The sequence below is a fragment of the Glossina fuscipes genome, unplaced genomic scaffold (assembly GCF_014805625.2).
Source record: "Glossina fuscipes isolate IAEA_lab_2018 unplaced genomic scaffold, Yale_Gfus_2 121, whole genome shotgun sequence".
NCBI classification, from domain to species: domain Eukaryota; kingdom Metazoa; phylum Arthropoda; class Insecta; order Diptera; family Glossinidae; genus Glossina; species Glossina fuscipes.
The window spans coordinates 875,955-898,036 of NW_023998464.1; the positions used below are offsets into that span (position 1 = coordinate 875,955).

General features: G+C 33.8%; 1 protein-coding gene across 1 annotated transcript; it reads left to right on the top strand.

Moving 5' to 3' along the window:
• Positions 1–9,623: 9,623 nt before the first annotated feature.
• Positions 9,624–20,685, top strand: LOC119640447. The gene is made up of 3 exons (XM_038038506.1): positions 9,624–9,739; positions 19,261–19,923; positions 19,978–20,685. The coding sequence occupies exons 1-3, from the start codon at positions 9,685–9,687 to the stop codon at positions 20,184–20,186; spliced, it is 927 nt and encodes a 308-aa protein (XP_037894434.1). The 5' UTR covers positions 9,624–9,684; the 3' UTR covers positions 20,187–20,685.
• Positions 20,686–22,082: the final 1,397 nt, after the last annotated feature.

The following is a 22,082-nucleotide window of genomic DNA, read 5'->3' on the forward strand; positions in this document are numbered from 1 at the left end:
CGATCAATCATTTACATTGACCTACAATTCGAAACAACTCGGAAAACTCATCACAGTTACATTCAAGATATCATCAATAGAGCTTAGCGGTAGTTTAACATTAAACCATTTTGATTTGTGTTTTGGAAAAAAAAGGCACTGCAGTTTGTGTTACTGAGGAGGAGTTCAATCACCTTGGAGACGAATGATAATTCGAATTTTTTAATATACAGTATTTTTAACACATTTTCCCTTCTTAACCTCACACTACCACTTCAAAGAAGACTATAGGCGCCGATTAACTTCTTAACCTTAATCGATACGCTTAGTATTGTGACGAATCGCGTCGCTATGTATTTGAAAGGCTAACAAACAGAAACGAGTCCGTCCATGGCGGACAGAAAGGACTCAATTGACTCAACATTTCGGGGTAGAGCTCCATCAAGTTACAGTGCATACCATTTCAGAACAGTAACCGTCGTAGCACATTGGACAATCCCTTTGCGAGCTACGAACAAAAGTAAATAAGAAATATATTTGCAAATTTTTGACCAAACGGATCTTACCTTTCCGCGATACTTCATTCCTTTATAACTAGAAGCTTGTGAGGCACATCGTGATACGATTCGTTATAAAAACGAAAAGACTCCATTTTTACATTGTGGCTAACTTCAAATCTACAAATTTTTTCCTTAGCGTTAAACGTTAATTTACAGTAAAGAAAAAAATGTTGCAAAGGCAATATGAGCTAATCGAACAATTTAAACAAACAACCAAGAATTTATGATTAAAGAAAAGTTTGGAAACAAATGCGCATAACTGTGGAAGTGCTGTTTAAAAAAATCACGATTTACAATTCACGCAAGAGCACCTTTTTTGTTTCAAAAAGAAGTCAGCTACAAAATTATTAAAATTTTTTTTTTTTCAAAATTGCGATTAAATTGCAAGGGTGTGTGCCAGGGTCAATTGCTTTCATCTTCACTAGCTTGCTATTTTTAAAAAAATCAGGCCTGTGCTTGTTCGGACTGGATCCTCATGTCGAGATTTGGAAATTACTTTATTTTCGAATAAATTTTTCGATTTGGAATAGACATTTATTAGCAAGCTTTTGCACAAAAAAAGAAGTTCTGTAAATATAGTCGCGTGGGCTAAATTTTTTTAATTTTCTGCCTTTGTAAGTGGAGTCCTCCACAAAATAAATACAAAAAATTCCAGACTTCTTTCTTTCATAAGTTATGAGTAATGAACAAATACCCATAGATTTTCGTTTGGAGAAACGGAGACGCATGTAGTTTACGCTTTACTATGATCGTCTGCTTTAACCAATATATCCCAACTTCGTATGTTTCCGCCATGTCGATAGCTTAATTTTTGCGATCAGAAGAATGTTTAATATAGACGTTACACGGACAGACAGACAGACAGATAGATGGGCGGACTTGTTTAAATCGATTTACAATTTGCCGCTGGTTAATAATACGTATACTTTATGGGGTTTCTGAAGCTTCGCTGTGGGTGCTGCAATTGCGATCGGTGCAAGATCGGTACATTTTAAAATAAAATTTCCCATAAGGAATCTTTCAATATAAGGTTTGGTGCACACATCTGAGATAGCGTCTGGAAGCCCTACAGTAATGCTTCTGCTTTTTGTTTCACGTCTAGAGTAAAAATATTTTCCAGAATCACTTTTATTACGTAACTCTTTGAAGATATTACGCAGATGTGTCGATGAATACTTTTTTTTTTTTTTTTTTTTTTTTTTAAATATAGTCATTACCCCGTTTTACTCAAGTCTGATTACTTTTAAAAGTTGCTTTAAGGAAGTAAAGTAAAAACTGTAGGAATTGAAGCAAAATGTTTGATGCGTTCAACTTGGATTATAAATTTTTTTGCTTATATTTGATGAATAAGAACACAACCAGTTTTTGCGTTACTTTCATATGTTGCGCATGCATATTATTGTTTTTTTTTGTCATATATGAAAATAAATTTTAATATTTGGTACATGTTTTATATATTGCCAAACGTCATGTGCCCGTGGGGATGAGAAATTTCACGTAATGTAAAAGAAGTAAAGGTTTCCTGGCAAAAAGTGAAATTAAAAGATGACTAAGTTAAAAAAGTTAGATGAGTGCAGAATTTTCTTCTCCCTACAAACGAAACTACAGGGAGTTAGCTGTCAGCTGTGTAGAATTATTAAGAAGATTACAATATACAATTGCATGTACAGTAATAGTATTTTGCTTTCCCTAATTCGGTTTCGTTTTTCCTCTTTTTTACAAGGTTACGCCTGCGCTTGAGTCTCATTCACGTAAAATTGCAGTTTGTTGTTTCAAACTCGACGATTGCCCAAAACAATGCCCTAAAAGATCTCGAAGCGTTATCTCGATCAAATATAAATATTTCTAAATTTAATGAAAAGAAATGTGAAATTAGTGTACTCTCCTCCATGCTTTGGAAGCATTTATAAAAAGATTCATAAATAAATGAATAATAAAACGAAACTCATACGCAGTTTATGAATAAACCAAACTTTCTGTAACAAATCTTAAAATAACAACATAGAGATTATATCAGGCATGGACAGAATTTTTTCTCACCCTACTGCCAACTTGCTTTTGGAAAAGAAAGCTTTGTGCAACAATACCTGAGAAGAGACGATATGTCATCGCGTTTGATTATGCAAAAGAAGTTATGCATTTAAGTTAATGGATTTCAAATCACTCCTCTTACTTTTAGATAAAATTTTGAAGTTGTTATTACAACTTCTACAGACGTAGACGTAGATGGAGGTAGATGGACTTGGCCGACTAGATTTCACTAACCACATTGATCAAGAATAGTATCTTTGATGCTATTTTCTACATATTACATAAAATATAATAAACTTAAGAAGGCCAACCAAGTTAGCCAATAGTATAGTGAATATAGTATATAATAATGTGCAGTAGTATATAATGTAGTATATAAAAGTTTATAGAAGCATACATGTAATGTATAGCACATTGCACGAGGCGAAAAGTTGTATGCAGCATCCCATATGCACAAGTGATATGCTTCGCAGTGATTTGAGCAGAAAAAGTGCACACACATTTCCCACGAAAGCTAGAAGCGGTTCTAAGGCTGTGCACGTTAAGAATGATGTCAGCTTGTCACACAGTTTCAGCGAGATCGCCAGCGGTCCTAGCAAGAATGTTATCTATCGAGCTGCTGTTCAGTATTTGTTAGCGCAATGGCAGCAAAGAGGGGAAAGCAACATAAATCTTGTACAATGGATGTGGAGAAACCACCGAGAAGCCCCACTTTTTGCTAAACCAAATTTTGACTGGTCATGGAAATATTTCGCTTCAACATACAAGCAGATGACGCACGAGACTTATGCTACAGTATGAACAACGAACCGCAGGACATTGTGTTCGTCTAAACGACTTGGGCATATTTGGGGGATTTGCGTTCCACATCTCGGGAAGTAGAACTCCGTAATGATGGAATGATGGAGGAAATGCGTCTGTTTTTTGCCCGACATGCTTCGATATAAGACTACGCGGGAAGGCGACATTCGAAGCCTCCATTTCATGCGAAGACGATGGGGTTACGATGACATAGTAAGAACCAACAATCCATAAGGGTCCATATGTAAGCGGAATATAAAATGCGTATCTAGTGTATAGTATAATATATATAAATGCATATACATATCGAAACATGTCATTTACTGGTAAAATCGACCATCCTTACTAATAGGTTTTCTTTGCAAGTCTTTTAGCAAATATTTTACTATTAATTGCTACTTTAATTGACATCAATTATGTCATTCGTAGTCTTTATCAGTTTCAAATTAATTAAGTGCTTTGCGTATTTACTCATGCGGTGTAAATGTAAATACGTAAATAGAGCAAATTAAATTTCTTAACAACTATTGAAAGGTCGCATGTGAGGCAATATTTTTTATTTATGATTTGTTCTTGCAAACTACAGCGTCAAAGTCAGAGGTAGTAGTTGAATTAATCGTGAAAACTTTTCTATATTTACTCTGCTCTAAGTCCCTCTGCAAACTTTACTTCTTGCAGCGATAGCTTGCAAAAACAATTTATTACAACCTCAATACATAGAAGACAATATATTATGTACGTGATTATAATGCAAATTAAGAATTGTGTTAAGCAACCTCACAGAAGTGCGAACAAATAATCGTACGATGCTTTCTTCACATTTTCGATGTACCGAAATTAACTTCAAAAAACCACTTTACGCTTGAATAGATTCTTTTTTGCTGCTTTCACAATTTTCTAAACTGAAAACAATTTTGTGCAGTTAAGCATTTTTAATTGACCTTAACACCCGATGAAGGGAAATCTATTAGAAAAACAGAGAAGAAGAAGAAAGGAAGCATGAAATGTGAAAAATATTAAGGGAAAAGAGTGTACTCAGACAAAAGCAGTTATTGTTAACTCATTATCAAGCTGCAGCAGCATTTTACTTTTTATATGTCACACACACACATTATATAAATTGATTAGAAATTTTTTAACAGGCAAGATTTCTTTTGAGAGAACGACTATTTTTTTAATCGATCACAAGCACAAATCGGTCAATAATACCCAAACTGAGGCACAGACTTCGCATCTAACAAAAAATTTCTGTTAATTTTAGAAGCATTCGACATCTACTAAAACGCACCACAATAGTTTAAAAAATGCTAGTTTTGTCATTTTCAAAAGCAACGAAAAATCCAAGCAGCAGAAACACCGTTCAAACTCGGCATTGACTTGAAACGTGTCATGGCAAATTCCCTTCATCGCAAACAGCAATTTGTCATTGTTGTTGATATTACTGGGATTCGTACGTGATGATGAATGCAGTGGACGCTCCGAAAGGCGTGCCCACGCTAGAAAACATTACATAAATCTGGAAAAGTATTCTCGATAATCAAAAAGTGGAGTTTGCAACGGATAGCTGCACTTCTAAAAACATCATAAGGCAATGCATTCACTATATTGCGCGCAAATTTGGAAAAGAGAAAACTGGTTTTCGGATATGTATCGGCTTTTCTTTCATCGGAACAAACGCATCGTGTCAAAAGTAAACGGCTAGAATAAGTAAGTTCACTTGACCATCAAATGCCTATCCCATCCGATCTGGCAGATCTGGTTCCTAACTACTCACTAACGGTTTACAAATCGACAAAGATTTGAGTCAAATCTGTACGGAAAGTGAAAGCTGTTTGGAAGATCTTGATAAAACAGCAAGAAAAGCATTGGACCGATGGAAATATTTTTATATAAAATATATTGACCAATAAAGGCGAACTTTGCAAATCAACTGTTACTTCTTAACTAGACCCGGGAATTATTGATCAATAAAGTATGTGCCGCGTTTCACATAAATATCTGTTGATAGCTTAGTTGTGGATCGATCATATGGACATGCTCGAACCGCATTCGGTAAGGACTGATTAAAACTTCACATGAGCAGTTTCAAATATTTATTTCAGTTTTAGCGAACGTGGCCATTCCAATAAAAGCCGGACACGGTGAAGTCCACTTCGAATCTTACGCTAAATAGGAATGTATCTATATGAATCTATATGAATGTTACAAAGAAAAATACAAGTTAAGTATACTTTTACCCTTCTGCAGTAGCCATAAAAGTGAAAGTCACCTTGAAATATCATCGAAATAAAGAAACGGGAAACATTTTCTATATTCATCACGTTAATACTCTTCGTTTCTTAAGCAAATTCTAAGCGGCTGCTTAACTAATTTAAAAACCTACCAATATTTTTGGTAACATTCAGTGCGAAACATCCTATGAATCCCTTTCAATTTTATTTTTGATAATGTACGTCAGCATAACCTTGTCTTCTTTTATTAGCACAACTGTTGGAAGACCAACCAGTAGAACAAAACGTACGCAAAGTATTGCGTAGTTAACAATTACAAGGCATTCTTTCAGCAGGCACTCACTCTTCAGAATAATGCATGGGGTTGATAGCAACGCAAGAGGTAAGTTTATGCGGATGTTTGTAAAACCCATCAGGGCTTATGGGGGATCCTCTTTTCATTATATTGATCGATTTCGAATAATTCTCTTAGTCAATTCAAGCTTAAGCTATCTCTCTTTCTGTCTGTTTAACTCATATCTGTCCACGTATATTTCTTTTCCGTCTCCAAGTGAAAAATTCTTGAGATATATTCATGCAAATTGACTCATTAAAGCGTTTTGATCCAAGAATGAATGCTATTGAAAAAGGTTTAGATAAAACCATTTTTACAACCGAATAGAGGAGAGAGAATGTCATGCACAGTCGTTGATTGTCGCTTACGTTTATGACGACAGGTATCAAGTTCCGAAGTGTTCATGGTTCGAATAAAACATATCAAAACTAATTAAAAACCCGAACAGATCTTGAAAGGACTAAATAAACGGCTTTCAAAACAGTTTCAATCACTATTGGGGCCAAGCGAAAACTGATAAAAAAAAATAGAGAGAATACGAGCAAAGCTTCAACCACCGTCTCCATTAGGCAGAAACTCCTAAAATTTCGTATCATTTGCTTCAACGGATTGAAGACTCACTCGAAATTACCTGCTCTCCAAATGAGATCTTATTAAACTTAACTTAATCTAAAACATAGGATTAAATTGAGCGGTGATGTCGCTACTCACAACATATGCACCAATTGTTGGCGATCAGATATAAATATTAGATCAGATACAAATGTTTATACAGACTATGTAATTGATGTCAGCATATTATTATTGTTATTATTTTTATTATACAGCAACGACTAAGAAAACCAAGTTAACGTATTTTATGTACATTTCTTTAGTTATCCGAAAGGTGATAACTTGCCCTTGTCGGTTTAACTTACCCTTTTCCGAGTCTACCTTTTTTAATAAAAACGACCCTTATATAAATTAACAAGATTTTCTTGTGCCAACATTTAATTTGTTATTTTAATTACCGAATCTTTTAACAAGAACCGGCAATAGAATGGAAAAAGCGTATGGAGGACAACAACGCTGTCGTTATAAAACGCGAGAATTGTTAAATTAATTCATCCCAATGTTTTTCAATGTGAACCTAAGATAAATTGAAACGTCAGGGGAAACGAAATTATTGTTACAGAAGAGGTGTAATCGTGCATTCGTTTCCCGTAACGGTTCCAACCAATTGTACCTAATTATGAAGCAATGGACTGACCGTACTTTTGCTGAAAGAAACGGAGTTGAAGTCACTTTGCGCATTGCTTTGAAGACGATATCTTCACTTTTTGCGACCAGGACACGGACACATAGACGAACTGACATCGCTTACTCGATTCGTAATTGCACGCTGATCAAGAACATGCATAACTTACAGGCTTTCTGAAGTTCCCTTCCTTTCGGAAGCAATGCAAACATTTTTAGAAAATGAGTGTACCCGTAACCTTCGGTATAATAATAATAATAATAATAACAAAGAAAAAAATTTTTGCTTACAGAAACACGAATACTTTCATCTCAAGCTTCAATGTGAGCTTATCTTTTGACGGATCTGGCCGGTTTTCAATGCCGATGAGCCTGCAACGGCTTTCAATGCTTTCAAAAATGTAAAGTCGATATATTAATTTTTTCGACCACAAGAGTGTCAACAACGCAGATACACAAAGATGGATACACGTACAGGTATGGCTAGATCGGTTCTGAATTCGGTGCTAATCAAGTGTACATAGACTTGAAGGGTTGTGTAAAACTTTTTTCCGGGCGTTCTAAACGTGATGACAAGATGAATAGTGCTCCGTCTTTCGCTAGTCGCCATAAAGAAACAAAAAATCTTGAAACTAACCTTCGTTACTTACCACCTATGCTATCAAATCAAAATCTCAAAGGTTTTCCGGAAATTTCTTTCTTAACCAATTTCCACTTTATTCTCCATTTTGCAAGCAAGCCCTTGTATTCCCATTTTTTCGAAATATTCTCTTCTACGATAGTTTAGCGGTTTGAAGGAAATGAAGAAATATACATTCTTTGTACTTCAAAAGAGCAAATCCATGATTTGCTGAAAGCTCTTTGATTATTTGAGCTACTTTGCAGTTGGAGCATTTCCTGTAAGACCTTTTATGTCTGTTACCGCGTTACACTTCCCAGATGATAAACCCGAGCTTAAGTCTTTTAAAAACTATGCAGATATACCCTTTTACTAAATATCTTCATTTCTCGTACTTAATCCACTATAAGAGTAACTTCTTTAGTTTTACGGTATAAACGAGTTGAGGAGATCTCCACGGCATATTTAAAAGTGTTATGAAAGCGAATGAAATTACAAAGTGCTAGCTATTATTTATTGCGTGTTCTTTAGCGCGGCTCACATAAACATAACACCCTTGGTAGTACATTTTGTTCATGCTAACCTAGAGAATATGATTAATTGTAAGCCGTGCTATGATGCAAACATTCCTCTCCTATAACTTTACAGCCTGTCATCCAAAAACTGTGTCGATAGGTAAGCTTGCATTTTTATTACATCGAAAAACTCTAAGAAAGTAATTCCGTTACATCGTCTGCAGTATCTCAGTAGTGGTAGGGCTCAAATATTAATTTAACTAACGCCTTCGGTCTTTAAGTCTCAAGTAATGCTCTCAGCTTTATTTATGCGTTTAAATGCATATTTGTCTACATAACCTTATAACATTTCATTATGTTTTTGATAGAAAAAAAGGCATTCTTTTTCAAAAAGGGATAGATGATAAAGTTGAAAAGTAAAAAGAATTACACAAGTCAAAACACAAAAGTTTTTGAATAAGTGAGATGAACTTCCTCAAGTTTTATGAAAATAAATTTAATTTTATAAACGCATTTAATTAAGGCTACAAAGTCAAATTAAATAAAAATCGATCTGCGTTTATTAACAAAAACTTCTGTTTTAGCTTGACAGAGCGAATGAAAATATAAGAATAAAAAACAGTAATCAAATGATTGTTGGAGTTCATTAGCGTTAGCGTTTATAAAACATTAGTTAGTTAGCACCGTTGATGTTATTGTTGTTATTGTTATTTGTTGTTTGTATTATTGATGTTACTTACATTCATACGTTTATGTTCACAACTAAAGGTTCTGCATTACTAATATGCTTATTCAGCGATTGAGAATAAAAATAAATTAAAGTACGAAGTAATTCATTGTCTCATGGCTTTTGAAAAGTATATAAAACTTTTCACTCAACATGCAACGCAACATGATGCACTCGATATCGACTTAGTCGCAATCCCAAAAGTAGTGAATGTTTTTATACATCTGACATATATAGAACAGATATTCCAAAGTTTAGCACAAATGCTTATTCAAGCCGTATTAAGCAAAAATTGTCTGGAATGTTTTGCTGGCTCATCTCAAATAAACGACATATATATTGAGTACCTTTCAGATTCTTCCCCTCATAATGATGGGGATCCATGAGTCGTTATATGACCAATATAACTTCCTTACCTGCTTTCATTTCAATATAAAAAGTTTCAATGTGTACAGAATATTTTCAGTTGTTTTTAAAAATTCATTAAGAACGGTTACAATTTTCTCAAAAAGTAATAACAATTAAGTGAAATTTAATATCAAATATACATAATAATCGAGAAAGTAAAACTACCTAATATAAATTAATAGAAAATTAAAAAAGAAATAAATAAAATAAATAAAATAAAAAGAAAAAAATTCGAAATACAAAATGTTTTTGAAAAACCTTTTACTTGAAAGCTTGTGGTGTTTTGTCTTGGTTCAAGGTGATTATTATTATTGTTGTTGAAAACCCAAATGTAAAGTAAATAAGCTAAAAAAAAATTACAAAAGAATTAAAACAAATCTCTTAGATCGAGATGATTACAAACTGGATTTATTGATACATTTTTTAAAAACACAAGACTGCTTTTTACTTGTGGATAATAATCGCGTATAAGCGTTATACGAGTTTTGAATAATTTCAGTTCCTTTCATTCTTCACTTGAGAATGTTGGGACACATTACTTTTATCCCTCAATTCGCTTCAAAACAAGTAAAAAATTTATAGAAGCCCACGGTCCACGGCCCACAAGTATCCAACACCTGATCGCTTAATACAGTCTTCATATCGAAGGAGTGGTTCGATCCGAAACATTTTCCCTAGCGTTCCTCCTTGAAAAGAAAACATGCCCATGTACCAAATTTTAACAGAATATTTAAAAAAATTTTAGTTGAACACAAATCAGAATGGACAGACGGACAGCCGGACGGACAAGCTTAAATCAATTCAAAAAATGATTGGGAATCGATCGGTATAATAAAAACGGGACCCTTAAGTTCTTTCGGGTATGGGCATACATCCGCACAAGCTTAATGCACACTTGTAGCACATGTTGTGTAGAACAAAAAAGTTCCATTTTTAATGCTCAGAAATCCACGTAAAATCTGTTGTAGATTATATTGGGCTTCAAGGCAGGACATTTTGCCGCCTAGTACTGTTTGTGCTAATTTTTTACTTAACATTGAGTTAACATTGATAAAAAGCGAAAAAGTGCAGCGATTTTTGAAATCGAACCCAGATTTTCTTTGAGAACAGGCCAATTATTCACCACTTACTTACCTCTAACATGCGGTAACGGAAAACCAAAGATAAACATAAAGGTAGCAATGACCAACTCAAGGCATCTTAAAAATACGACTGCTTGTCTGCCAAGTTCTAGTGAAATTAATTTTGCTTCAAATGGAACGTCTCAAGTTGGTCGCAGAGTTTTCCACTATTTGACGACAATTAATAATCGATAAAATCGTATCCCTATTATATATTAGCACAGCAAGCCAATGCTCGTCGTAGAGTATAACAGGGCCGTAGAGTATACCTGGTTGTAGCTGTAGTGAATACTGAGGTCGGTGAAGGAGTTACCATTACCAATTTGGCACGCATCCACTAGGCTGCGAACACCCCTTATCCCCTTCCCTTTCTTCCCTTCACCTTTCTGATCTTCACAGTGCTAGACAAAGAGGGATTGGGTTGATTGGTTATATTAAAAAAAGAAAAAAAAGAATTCGTACATCCCCACGAAATCCTTTTCAAATGAATTTTGTGTATATAAAGTTGATATAAATTTCATAAGAATTTAAGAAAAAAAGAAAGTAAGTCGTAATGTAATAAAAATTAATACATTAACGGAACTAAGACTCATCTTCAAAATAACTAATTTCGCATCGAATTCTTCTATCGATGTGGACTTTCTTGGTAGACAGACATCTTTCCATCGGATAGCACGCTCATAACGAAAAGAATAAGAAAGACCTTGAAGACACACATGCTATAAACCAAACAGTGTTCTAAAACTAATCGAATTACATTTAAACTAAAAATATTATAATAAGAGCGCATTAAAGGCATGGCATTCTCTATCTTTCTCTCTCTCCTTCCCTCCCTCTTTTTTGAAAGAACAAACATGTGATAAAAAATTATTATTTATTAAAAACAATTCAATTAATTTGTTTCGCTTTATTACTGGGAGGAAACAAAACTTGTTTTCTCTAAAAGTATAATATAATAATAAGAAGTGTACATAAATAAAAATATTTACGGAAAAAAAAATTTTTTTTTTTCAATTTTTTGCATTAGAATTAAAACAAGTTAAAACGAAAAATGAAAAAGTCATTGAAGTTTACTCAATATTGCGGTAGTTAACGGTAGAAGGAAAAAAAACACAAAGTGATTAATGCCGATTCTAATAACAACAATCGGCTTTGCGCCTTTGCGTCTTTGCGTTTTGCATATTCATTAAAAGTATATGTAAAATAAAACAGAACTGAAAGTGGGAAAAATTTGACTTGATTGGTTATATTACTTGCTTTAGCCATACATTCGTGTCTTTGTTCTGAAAGATAAATAAGGTATACCCAGTAGACATTTTCTAATTAATTTCATCGTTATATCTGCTTTTTGAATGGGTTGTTGGAATCCAAACCATATGCCGCTTGCTGTTCGCCTACACATACTCTCAAAGAACATCCATTAATTTTTATTAATAAGTAACGAAATTCAAGTGAGCACACTCGGGCGCAAAATGTTCAATCTAACTCTTTCAAAGAACGTTGACTATGTGATAGAAAAAGCTGGGTTATTATTAATAAACAACAAGAGAGACATGTGTTTGAAACCAAAAAAAAAAACAAAAGGAATTTTTTCAAATTAAGGATAATGTGTGATATTCTTCAACCCGTAGCAATAGGTAAAAATGTTAAACTATGTCGTTAATTGTAGGCGTATCTGTTTATCCATTTCGACATACATTGCCGGTAACAATTGCCTAGTAAATGTTCTCTTTGGCATAGCATTTACTGGGGATTTGGGTAACAGCTTTTTTCAGAACAAACCTATATATCAACTCGATCCTTGACGGCCAACTGAATATAAAACCCAAATTTCAGCTTTTCACGTCAATTTTTCTCTTCACGAACATTGAAACCACACTCAGCAGATAGATGGATCTAAATGCAATTAAACGAACACATAATCTTACACCGATGAAACATTGATTTGCTCAATGGAAAAGAAAATGTCTGGTATACCTGCATCCACTCTGGATGTTTGAACAGAACTTATCATGGAGAGGTATAGCAGAGGAAAAACTTACTTTGTAAGAAACTTACTATAAAAGCGTATTTTTATCATACATAAGGTTATGATGTCTCTTATGGGATTCATATAATATATGTCTAGTTTCGATTTAAGCAGAATCCTTTCCGTCGGTTAATCTGCTTGTTTACAGGAATTTCTATTTGTTAGGGATATTTCCAATGTTATCATAATTTAATTAGAAGGCTGAAGCTTCAATCATAGGTCTTTGAATTAAGTTCAGAGTAGTTATAAGGTCCTCACGGTAAATGTACAGTTAAAAAAAAGAAAAATTTCAAAATTCGGTGTTAGAGCCATAAAAATATGTGTATGTGTACGTGTATATGTATGTAGAAGATATCAGCATTCGAGCTAGATGTATCAGCAACATTCATATATTTTTATATAAAAATATTATATATATAGAGAGGACAGACAGAGTATAAAACAAGAGACAACCTACCTTTCTGTCTACATATATATATATATATACCTGTGTATATATATAGAAAACATGGATTTTAAGTATCATTTCGATTTCGATTTACCAAGATCTCAAAGAAAAGACCTGATTATATTTTATCGTCTTAATCGCAGTTCAGACGGAGAATGTTCAAAAATCGAACTAACATATTTTCATTACACATTTTGCTTTTTTCTTAGCATGAAAATGAAAATTAAATAAATAGGTGCATAAGTACATAAAGTACCCACATCTATGGCATATACACATATTTTAGGGCTCTTATCAATGCCATCTCGACATTGAATAGAAAAATACGCATACTATAGAAAAACATTGATTAGTCATTAGGAAAATAGGAAATTATGGAAACGTATATATAAAAAAAAGAACCAATACCCCGTTCCTTTAAGTATTTGAATAAGTTTCTTAATTACATGGAATTTATTACTATATTGTATTTATTTATGGATTATCATTGTGATGTTTATTGGGCTTAATATTGGCGAACTATATACTGTACAGATTTATTTTATTTTCTTAATTTAATGAGTTTCAGCAGATGTATTTTTCTATTTTACTTCCTATTCATTATTTTATTTTTCAAATATTTTTGGAATATTTTGCGATTCTAGTTAAAACAAGTGCAACTAAATATTGCCATTAATGGTGACTAATTATACCTAAATTGGACTCGGTGGCAATATTACTTAAGCTGTTGCATTTCTATATATGTATGTGTTTGTATATATATGCAACTTTATTGTATTTCATATGCTATGAAGAACAGGCGTACACATAGAATGCATTTTTTTTTTTTATATACTCAGTTAAGGGGATGAGGGGTTTTACACAAGCCGCACTCGATTGTCTGATAATATTTCAAAATATTTAACAGATTATTTTATTGACCAACAGAAAAGGAAATGTCTACGTACGGTAAGTAATTTTAAAGTTCATTTGTAAGTTTGTTGTTCTTCTTCTTGACATGGCTGCCTGTGGGCCGGTCCACTCAAGTCATCTATTTTTTTGAGTTTGCTGTTTAATTTATGATTTCGCACAAATTGTATAGAGTGAGCACGATTGTGGCGAGCGCAAGATCATGTATTTATTTAGCTTTGCCCGCCGCTTCGGTAGTCCTCCTGCCTATCTTCATAGAGTTACAAATTCTAAGATGCAAAGTTTAAATGTTATACATGTACTCTTTTTCAAGGTCCATTGATCAAGATTACAAATAAGCTGAATCTGAATGGGAAGCTTCTGAAAACAAACAAAGTATTTTCGATAAAACGAGTGAAATGGTCGCAGTGATACGCTTATCGGTGTCCTTTTAAATATTTAGTGCACTTGACTTGATAAGTTGGTTCTTTTATTATTGATTTATTTTAACCATGAACCGGATTGATTGGAACAATTGATTGTGAATATAATGGAATACGATTTAAATTAACCTTTCAATTTTCAATTGTACATGTCAAGAATACTCGTCATAAAGACACCAAAAATTGCATTCATATTATAAATCCACGAATGAAACATAACTTATTCTCTTGGGGAATTGGCATTTAAAGATCTGTTGTAAAGTATGCACATTCGATTAATCTACCCGCCTACAGTGCAGTAACGCAAACTAAGAGGTTTTCGATTTTCAAAAACAAGCACAGCAAGCGAAGGATTTAATGGCGGGATGCGCTCCGCCCTACTGTACCCCCTTGCTTCCTTTATTATGTTTATTCCTATATCGGGTTTTTAGAATGCGGCTTTATATGGAAAGTGGTGTAAAAAGTGGTCCGAGCCGAACAATTTCCAATAGCGTTCGTCCCTGCCCCAGTAGTTAGCCAGTTGCGAGTTGACCACAAGAAAACAAGAAAGACAGACGAGCAGACCTTGTACCGCAAGGAATGTAGAATGCAAAAACGATTTTCTTTTTTGTTGATTATTATTGAGAAGCGAAATTTCATCCAGTTGGCCTCATATTGTTTTTGTTTTCATTTCCATAATGCCATAAAATTATCTTTACATCGTCTATTTTTTATCAATGAAATAATTTTGTTTGTCAACAACAAATAAAAACTTACGTCTCTTAAAAAGCTACCAGGTAATGCTTCATTATTTGCCATAATTAATTAGTTTTCCATACCAGAAGAATGTTTACTCGGTTCATATCGAGTATTGTCGCGTTTGCTGACGAACATAATCAAAGCATTCAAAAAAGTTAAATGTAATTTCATCTCTCTTGAGACTTTCCCTTTGACTGTTTCATCAATTCTTCCTAAAATTTTAAGATTCCAGTAATTGACCAAAACTGGGGAAATTTTGATTTCTCGATCAATTATACCAACTCATTACATTCTATACGCGACATAGCCTGACTGACCTTGTACAGTTCTTTTCTCTACCCAATTTCGCTATCTGTTGTATAAAAGCAAATATAACGCGTTTCTAATTTAAGTGTAAGTGTGAAAATTAGAGAAATCGATGACCGTGAAAAATATCAGTGTTATGAAATTCCAAACTATTATTTTGAAATTAAATTTTTTTATCTTTTTTATTGTGGAAAAATAACAAAATGAGGAAACATGTTAGGTTAGCGTGTTTTTTTTTTTTTGCTCCCAAGAATGCTTTTGGAAAACATTATTAATTAAAAGTTCAATTCTTAGTACAAAATACCAAGTTAAAGCTTTTAAAATGTAAAGTGGACCACATAATTGACCTAAAAGAGTTTTACACTTTTTAAAATAGGGATAGCTTTTCCGACTTTATTTCCGAGATTCGCTTCGGATCACTGAATTGTGAATTTTAGAAAAGTTTCGATGTTTTGTTTTTGCAATTTTTAATAGAATTAATTACAAAAAAAACAAGTAAAAGCACTATTGAAGGCCACGGCCCACAATTAAATACCCTACACCTGTTTGGTTAATATGGTGTACGCACAACGATTTTTCAAAAAAAGGCGTTGGTCCGACCCGAACAATTTCCAATAGAGCTCGTTCTTGGTGAGTTCTGGATGTTGTATACATCTACAAAGCCTTAACTGACCACAGGTGGTATGGGGTATATGAAAACGCGTAATAATTTTTAAGGGTGTAATCTCAAGTCAAGCTCAATCACGCTTGGTGTATGTAAGAAATACGAAGTCATTATCTTGCCAACGTAGGATCAGATGAGGGTGAATGTTATATGGAGTTTGGAGAAGGGTTAATATTATATGAAAGTATATCAATTTTCCTTGCTTTTCTCTTCCGCCTACGTACGTATTTATTATCGCTGTCATAAGCAAATGTAAATCTGTCGAAGATTTCTAAACATCATATTTCTCCATTAAATAAATTCCATTTCCGTGGGAGCATAACCAACGTTTTCATTTGAATACAATAAATTATTGAAGAATCTGTTTATCAAATAATTATGAAAAACTTGTAAATGTTATTATTATATAAAAGAAAATAAATGAATAATTGAAATAAAACTTAATAACGATGCGGAGCTTAATAGCTGTACTTAGGCCCGCTCAGTATTTATAGCCTCAGCGTATCAATAACATGCAAGACAAGCGAATCAATTTAAATGTAACCAAGAGGAAAAAACTGCAACTGCTAAACAATATTTTAATTTCTTAATCTGACAGCAAATTACTTACTATGCATAAGCTCTTTATTATATTGAATTTATTGAATGTAGATTGGTTTTTTCCCTACAAATGCGTGAATAAATAAAAATAAGAATTCGCGGATGTACATTTACTTGTAAACAAAACAATTTTTATGCACATGATGCATAAAATACCTTTATGCGGTGCATCACTTGCAGTAAAAGTTTGCGCGGGCTTATACAACATCCAGAAGGACTGAGATAGACTCACCTTTTATTATATCTGTCGATTCAGATTCCTAGACGCCTAGTTTGCTTTGATGAAATTTTGCACACCAACGTGTTTTTACTCACGGACGAAGGCTATTGGAACTGTTACGGATCGGTCCACTTTTTCACTCGCTGCCCTATTATGGAAAATCGTTATAGGTAAAAAAATCGGGCGCATTGAAAGCGACTGTCTGAAAACTCGAAGAACCAAAGCAAGAGTTATAAATATAATCTATATGGGCCAAAGAAACAAATACTAAAACTAAAGTAGAATAAGCCCTTGCGACTAAGGCTTTCGGGTCTATCTTATTTTAAAAAATAATCTAGTCACTCCTCTCACAACTCATTTACATTCATGAACGTTCTAGCGTTCCAAGTCTACATATTCTTTCAAACCACACATATATCTGGGCGCCTTCCCTTCGTCTACCCATTATTGAAACTCTCATTGTATTTTATTCTGACAATAAAATCAAATGTCTACTTTGCGCCTTGAAAAATGTTGTTCCCTCTACGCATTAGCAGGATATTTCAACTCGATTAACAAGGAAAGCCTATACATACCCCTCAATATATTACCCAGTTGACAAGTGTCATGAAAACTAAAAGAGAAAATCGAAACTTGGTATTTATTTTCTGGGCTGAATTAGGGTTTAATCGTAAATATAATCGGACCCATCCACACTAAAAGATTGCGAAAAAGTGACAAATATAAAGTTAGTTTATAAAAATTATTAAGTATTTTGCGCAAATATTAAAAAAAATCATAAGCTTATAATTATCCATAAGCCAGTAATATTATTTTTTTAACGAAGACTATTATAAAACAGCAAAGTAGTTATGAGAATAAATTGATTAATAATATGTTTCACATACATCGCTCCGTGACGCTTCACAGCTTGGGTTACAATGTGCGTATGGATTAAAAAGTCACAAAACATAGGTATATTTGAGACAAGGTGCCAGGAACATGAACATGGGACGACGATGAATCATTGATGACGTCAATGCAGACCAGCACGTTCTGTAAAAACTCTTCTTGATCGCCTACACTTTTTCGCCTCGTGCAGTGATTCGTCCGTTTTGCTAAAAATACATCAAAATTTTCACATTATTTTACGCCGAAGACATATTTTTTATGCAAGCCCGCACATTGAACGTTACCCAAAACGTCACTTGGCGTGATCCAAATTTGGCAAACATGATTTACTTCCTCAAATTTTTTTTTTTAAAAGACTAGAAATTATACTTGCTTCCCATAAAAGGGCTTGCTTTTCATGATAATCCCTACCTATGATAGGATCTGAAACACAGACCTATATATACAAAAGTTAAACCTTTTTCTGAAAGATTTACTATTACTTACATGGAGTGAAATCGAAGAAGTAGATGAATGTGTTTCAAATTTGGTTAACAAGGTGACGATAGTAAGCAAATTTTCATCAAAAAATATTAACAAATAGAGCTTTTTGATATATATTTGGTATTACATTTCATGAGTAGTCTCAAAATAGAACTGGTCTACATACGGTAAGGTTGGCTTTCTTGTTAAGTTACTTTTATGAAAATTATACACTTTACACCATATAAAGATTCAATTTTGTAGGAATGGTTATATCAAGAGACGTTCAAAAAATGTCCCCCTTTTTGCATACTAACTTAGAATGTCGAAGTACTATTATTGGGAGAGTTTTGTCAAAAAATTTTGAAAATTATAATTTTTTGCCTACACCAATCTTTCAAAATAAGGCATTATATGGAGTCGTCGAGAAAGTGTAGCGATCCGAAACGTTCTCAGTAGCGTTCATCCTTGAATCAAAACATGTTAGTGTACAAATTATCAGACAGGCATCAAGTAGAAAGACGGACAGACGGGCTGAGAACCATTCAGAAAATGATTCTGAATTAAAGGGTATAATAAAAGGTGAGCGTATCTCACGATGGGTGTAACATACGCATGCATAAACCTTACATGCCTTGTACAATAAGTGACGTAAGATATAAAAATATATTCCGTAGTACGCGCAATCTTCTTCGCTTCGCTTCGGTTTAATACGAAACTATGAAAAAAGATGTACGTAAAGAGGGCATTTGGCAACTTCCATTAGCCATTTTCCCGCTCGTCGTCTACCGACTTTGACGAGTAACCCTCTTCAGAAAACCGCTGCGGCCCGTCCTCATCTATGCAAAACGGTCAGTTAAATCCCTTTTTAAGAATAATTTGCGAAAATTGCATTCACATTTGAACCATTTCTGTTAAGAAACCTTCCGGTAATCTCAATCGAGAGCGGCCAGAAATAACTAAATTTTCACTTTTGCTTCTTTCTCATATGACACTTTTGTATTTACAGCATGCCAGGGAGAATTAATGTGCTACGTATGTGACAACTGTCCTGTGATTACAGCAGATATTCCACTTCTAAATTGCAATGAACAGTACTTCAATTCGGACACCACAACCCGAACAACGACAATCCGAACAACCAGCACAGAAACTGAAAGCACTTTGCTCGGCAACAGCGACACATCTGCGGGAATCTCAGAATCTATGACAACGAAATTAACAACTACCACTACCTTGAAACCAACAGAGGCGATGAATTCATCGTTCACTACGATAGTAATGGAGACAACAACGATAAGTGCAACAGGGAAAACAACTAAAACATATCCTAAAACAATTACACCTCAAGCAGATAATTCCAACTCTACGGAAGATATCAATTTTAACACCGTCACCACCACCCCAGTTACTGATATCGAAGAGAAGAGCACGGAGAATAATTTGAGCGAGTCGAAAACAACAAAAGTTTATTCAAGATTATCTGCACCTAAGTTCAAAAGTGACTTTATGAGTTCTCAAATAAACGAAACCCTTATCAAACATGGAGAAGACGAAACTGAAGACGAAATAACAAGATCCAAAATCTTCAAGCCTTCAGAACAATCGCGTAGTCGTAACGCGCGGCACACTACTGATCAAATCTATAACTGTTTCAAAGTGGAAGCCAAAGGTAGGTCACAATATATTTTAAACTAAACTCTTTGTCATTGCTTTCTATTTTCAGTTAACGGATCAACGAATATTGCACGTGGTTGCTCCCGCCGTACACCTCCAAAAACTGCGTGCGCACAATGGCACGAAATGCACAATAATATGAAAATAGATGAATGTTATTCTTGCACCAGTTCAGAATGCAATGGCAGTTCAATGGTATCAGTATCAGTGGCAACTTTACTTATTGTTTTGGTAGCCGGATGTTTTCACTATCACTAAAATGTGTACACTAAAACTTTTACAAAATCAAAAAACGCACTAAGCTTTAAAATATACAAATTATTTATCGCATTATTTTTTAACTTAAGTCACGTCACCATTACAGTAATTCGGAAAAAAAATGAGAAAATGAAATTATCTCCCATGCCGTTCAAACCAAATGTAGTAAATATGAGAACTTAAGGAATCTAAATATTATAACTTTGATCTGTTATACGAATCAACATGATTTTAGAGTGTATTATTACAATTTAAGTTGAAATCTGTGTAGTTACTTTTCTATGAAAGAAATAAAAGATTAAGTAAACATGAATCAATCAATACTAAAAAACAAGCAAAATACTATAATGGACGAAGGCAAGCCATTGAAAACTTTAGGCCATCCTACATCATCTTTTTATATAAGGACTTTTTAAATAAGACGTTATATGGGAATTGGCCGCACAGCGGATCGGTTCCAGAACATTTTCAAAAGTGTTCGTCCTTGCGATCGAACACGTCAAAATTGCGACCGGTAGATTGAAAACAAGAAAATAGGGCGTCAACACGGACAGACAAGATTCTAAATCAATCGCTAAAATAAAAAAATCGGTCTATCTGAAGCTCTTCTGAGCGCTGCATACATTCGCATAAACTTAATATGGCCCTTATACCACAATGGATGCAGGGTATAATTATTATTATTATAATTTATTTAGACCAAATCAATAAATTCTAATACTAAAAAGCTAAACGGAAGGTTACATGGATTTCGCATAAATTTATTATACTTATCATACCGCTCGTAAGTACATTTCTTTTCGATAGCAAGGGTACACTAGTAAGGTAAGTACATGAAAGTTTGGAAAAGAAAACTAAGACTATCACAGCAAAGAAAGTGCTGCTTACGCTTAGTTTTGACAACTTGCAAGTTATAAGCTGTGATAGTGAAATGTATAATTTTTATCACATGGTTCTAAATTTAAACTAATCGTTTTCTTGTCAACAGCAACAATTTTGTTTCCGATATTGAAAAAAAGTTACAAATCATACACATCATAACAGTACAGCTCCCTATAATTAGTTTTTATGTAAAGCGAATTCATACAACACCGTAAAAGGATTGGACAGAATATATTTATTCATCAGTTTTCGTACATATCTCCCTCTTGCTCACTGATGTTAAAAAAAAACAAACATTTTTTACTCAACTGCCATAAATATTGTTGTCATGCAATCAATGTCGTAAGTCTTGGTATAATCTAACTGAATAGCGCCACACATATTCATATAAACGGTAAAGTCCAGTACACTGTGCTAAATATTCCTTGAAGACTGTCGTAGCAACATTTCTCAAGTTTTCATATGTACATTTTATAGCTACAAATTTGTACAATTTTGGTTTAGTTGAGTCACATTCTCCAAATTGGTCACCCATTAAAAAAATAGTACAAAAGTATATAGAAGCTGAGCAAACAAGGTTTAGCAGACCAAAAAAATGCTCGTAGTGTAGAAAACGTTGCAATCCTTGTTCAAAGGATGCTCGAGGAGTTAATGGCATTAACTCCAAGGCATTGGCAGGAATCGGGCAAGTGCTTGAAGAATTTCGCACATATACAACCTTATTTAAGACCTTTATTCGCTTAACAGAAATATTAAAACAAGCAATAAGTTAATTGCCTTTGCATTTTTTGAAGTGTAGACTTTACCGAAAATATCGCTTTTGCAAAACGTTATACAGTATGCATACAAACGGAGCAAAATCAATAAGCTAAGTAAGATGATATGAAGAAAATCTATCGAAAATATTTACACACGTGGGGGCGTTTTCTACAACGGATCATATGATTATTTTTAATAAAGAGTTCAATAAATATTTGAATTATCTTAGATATTATTTAAAAAAAAAAACCAAAG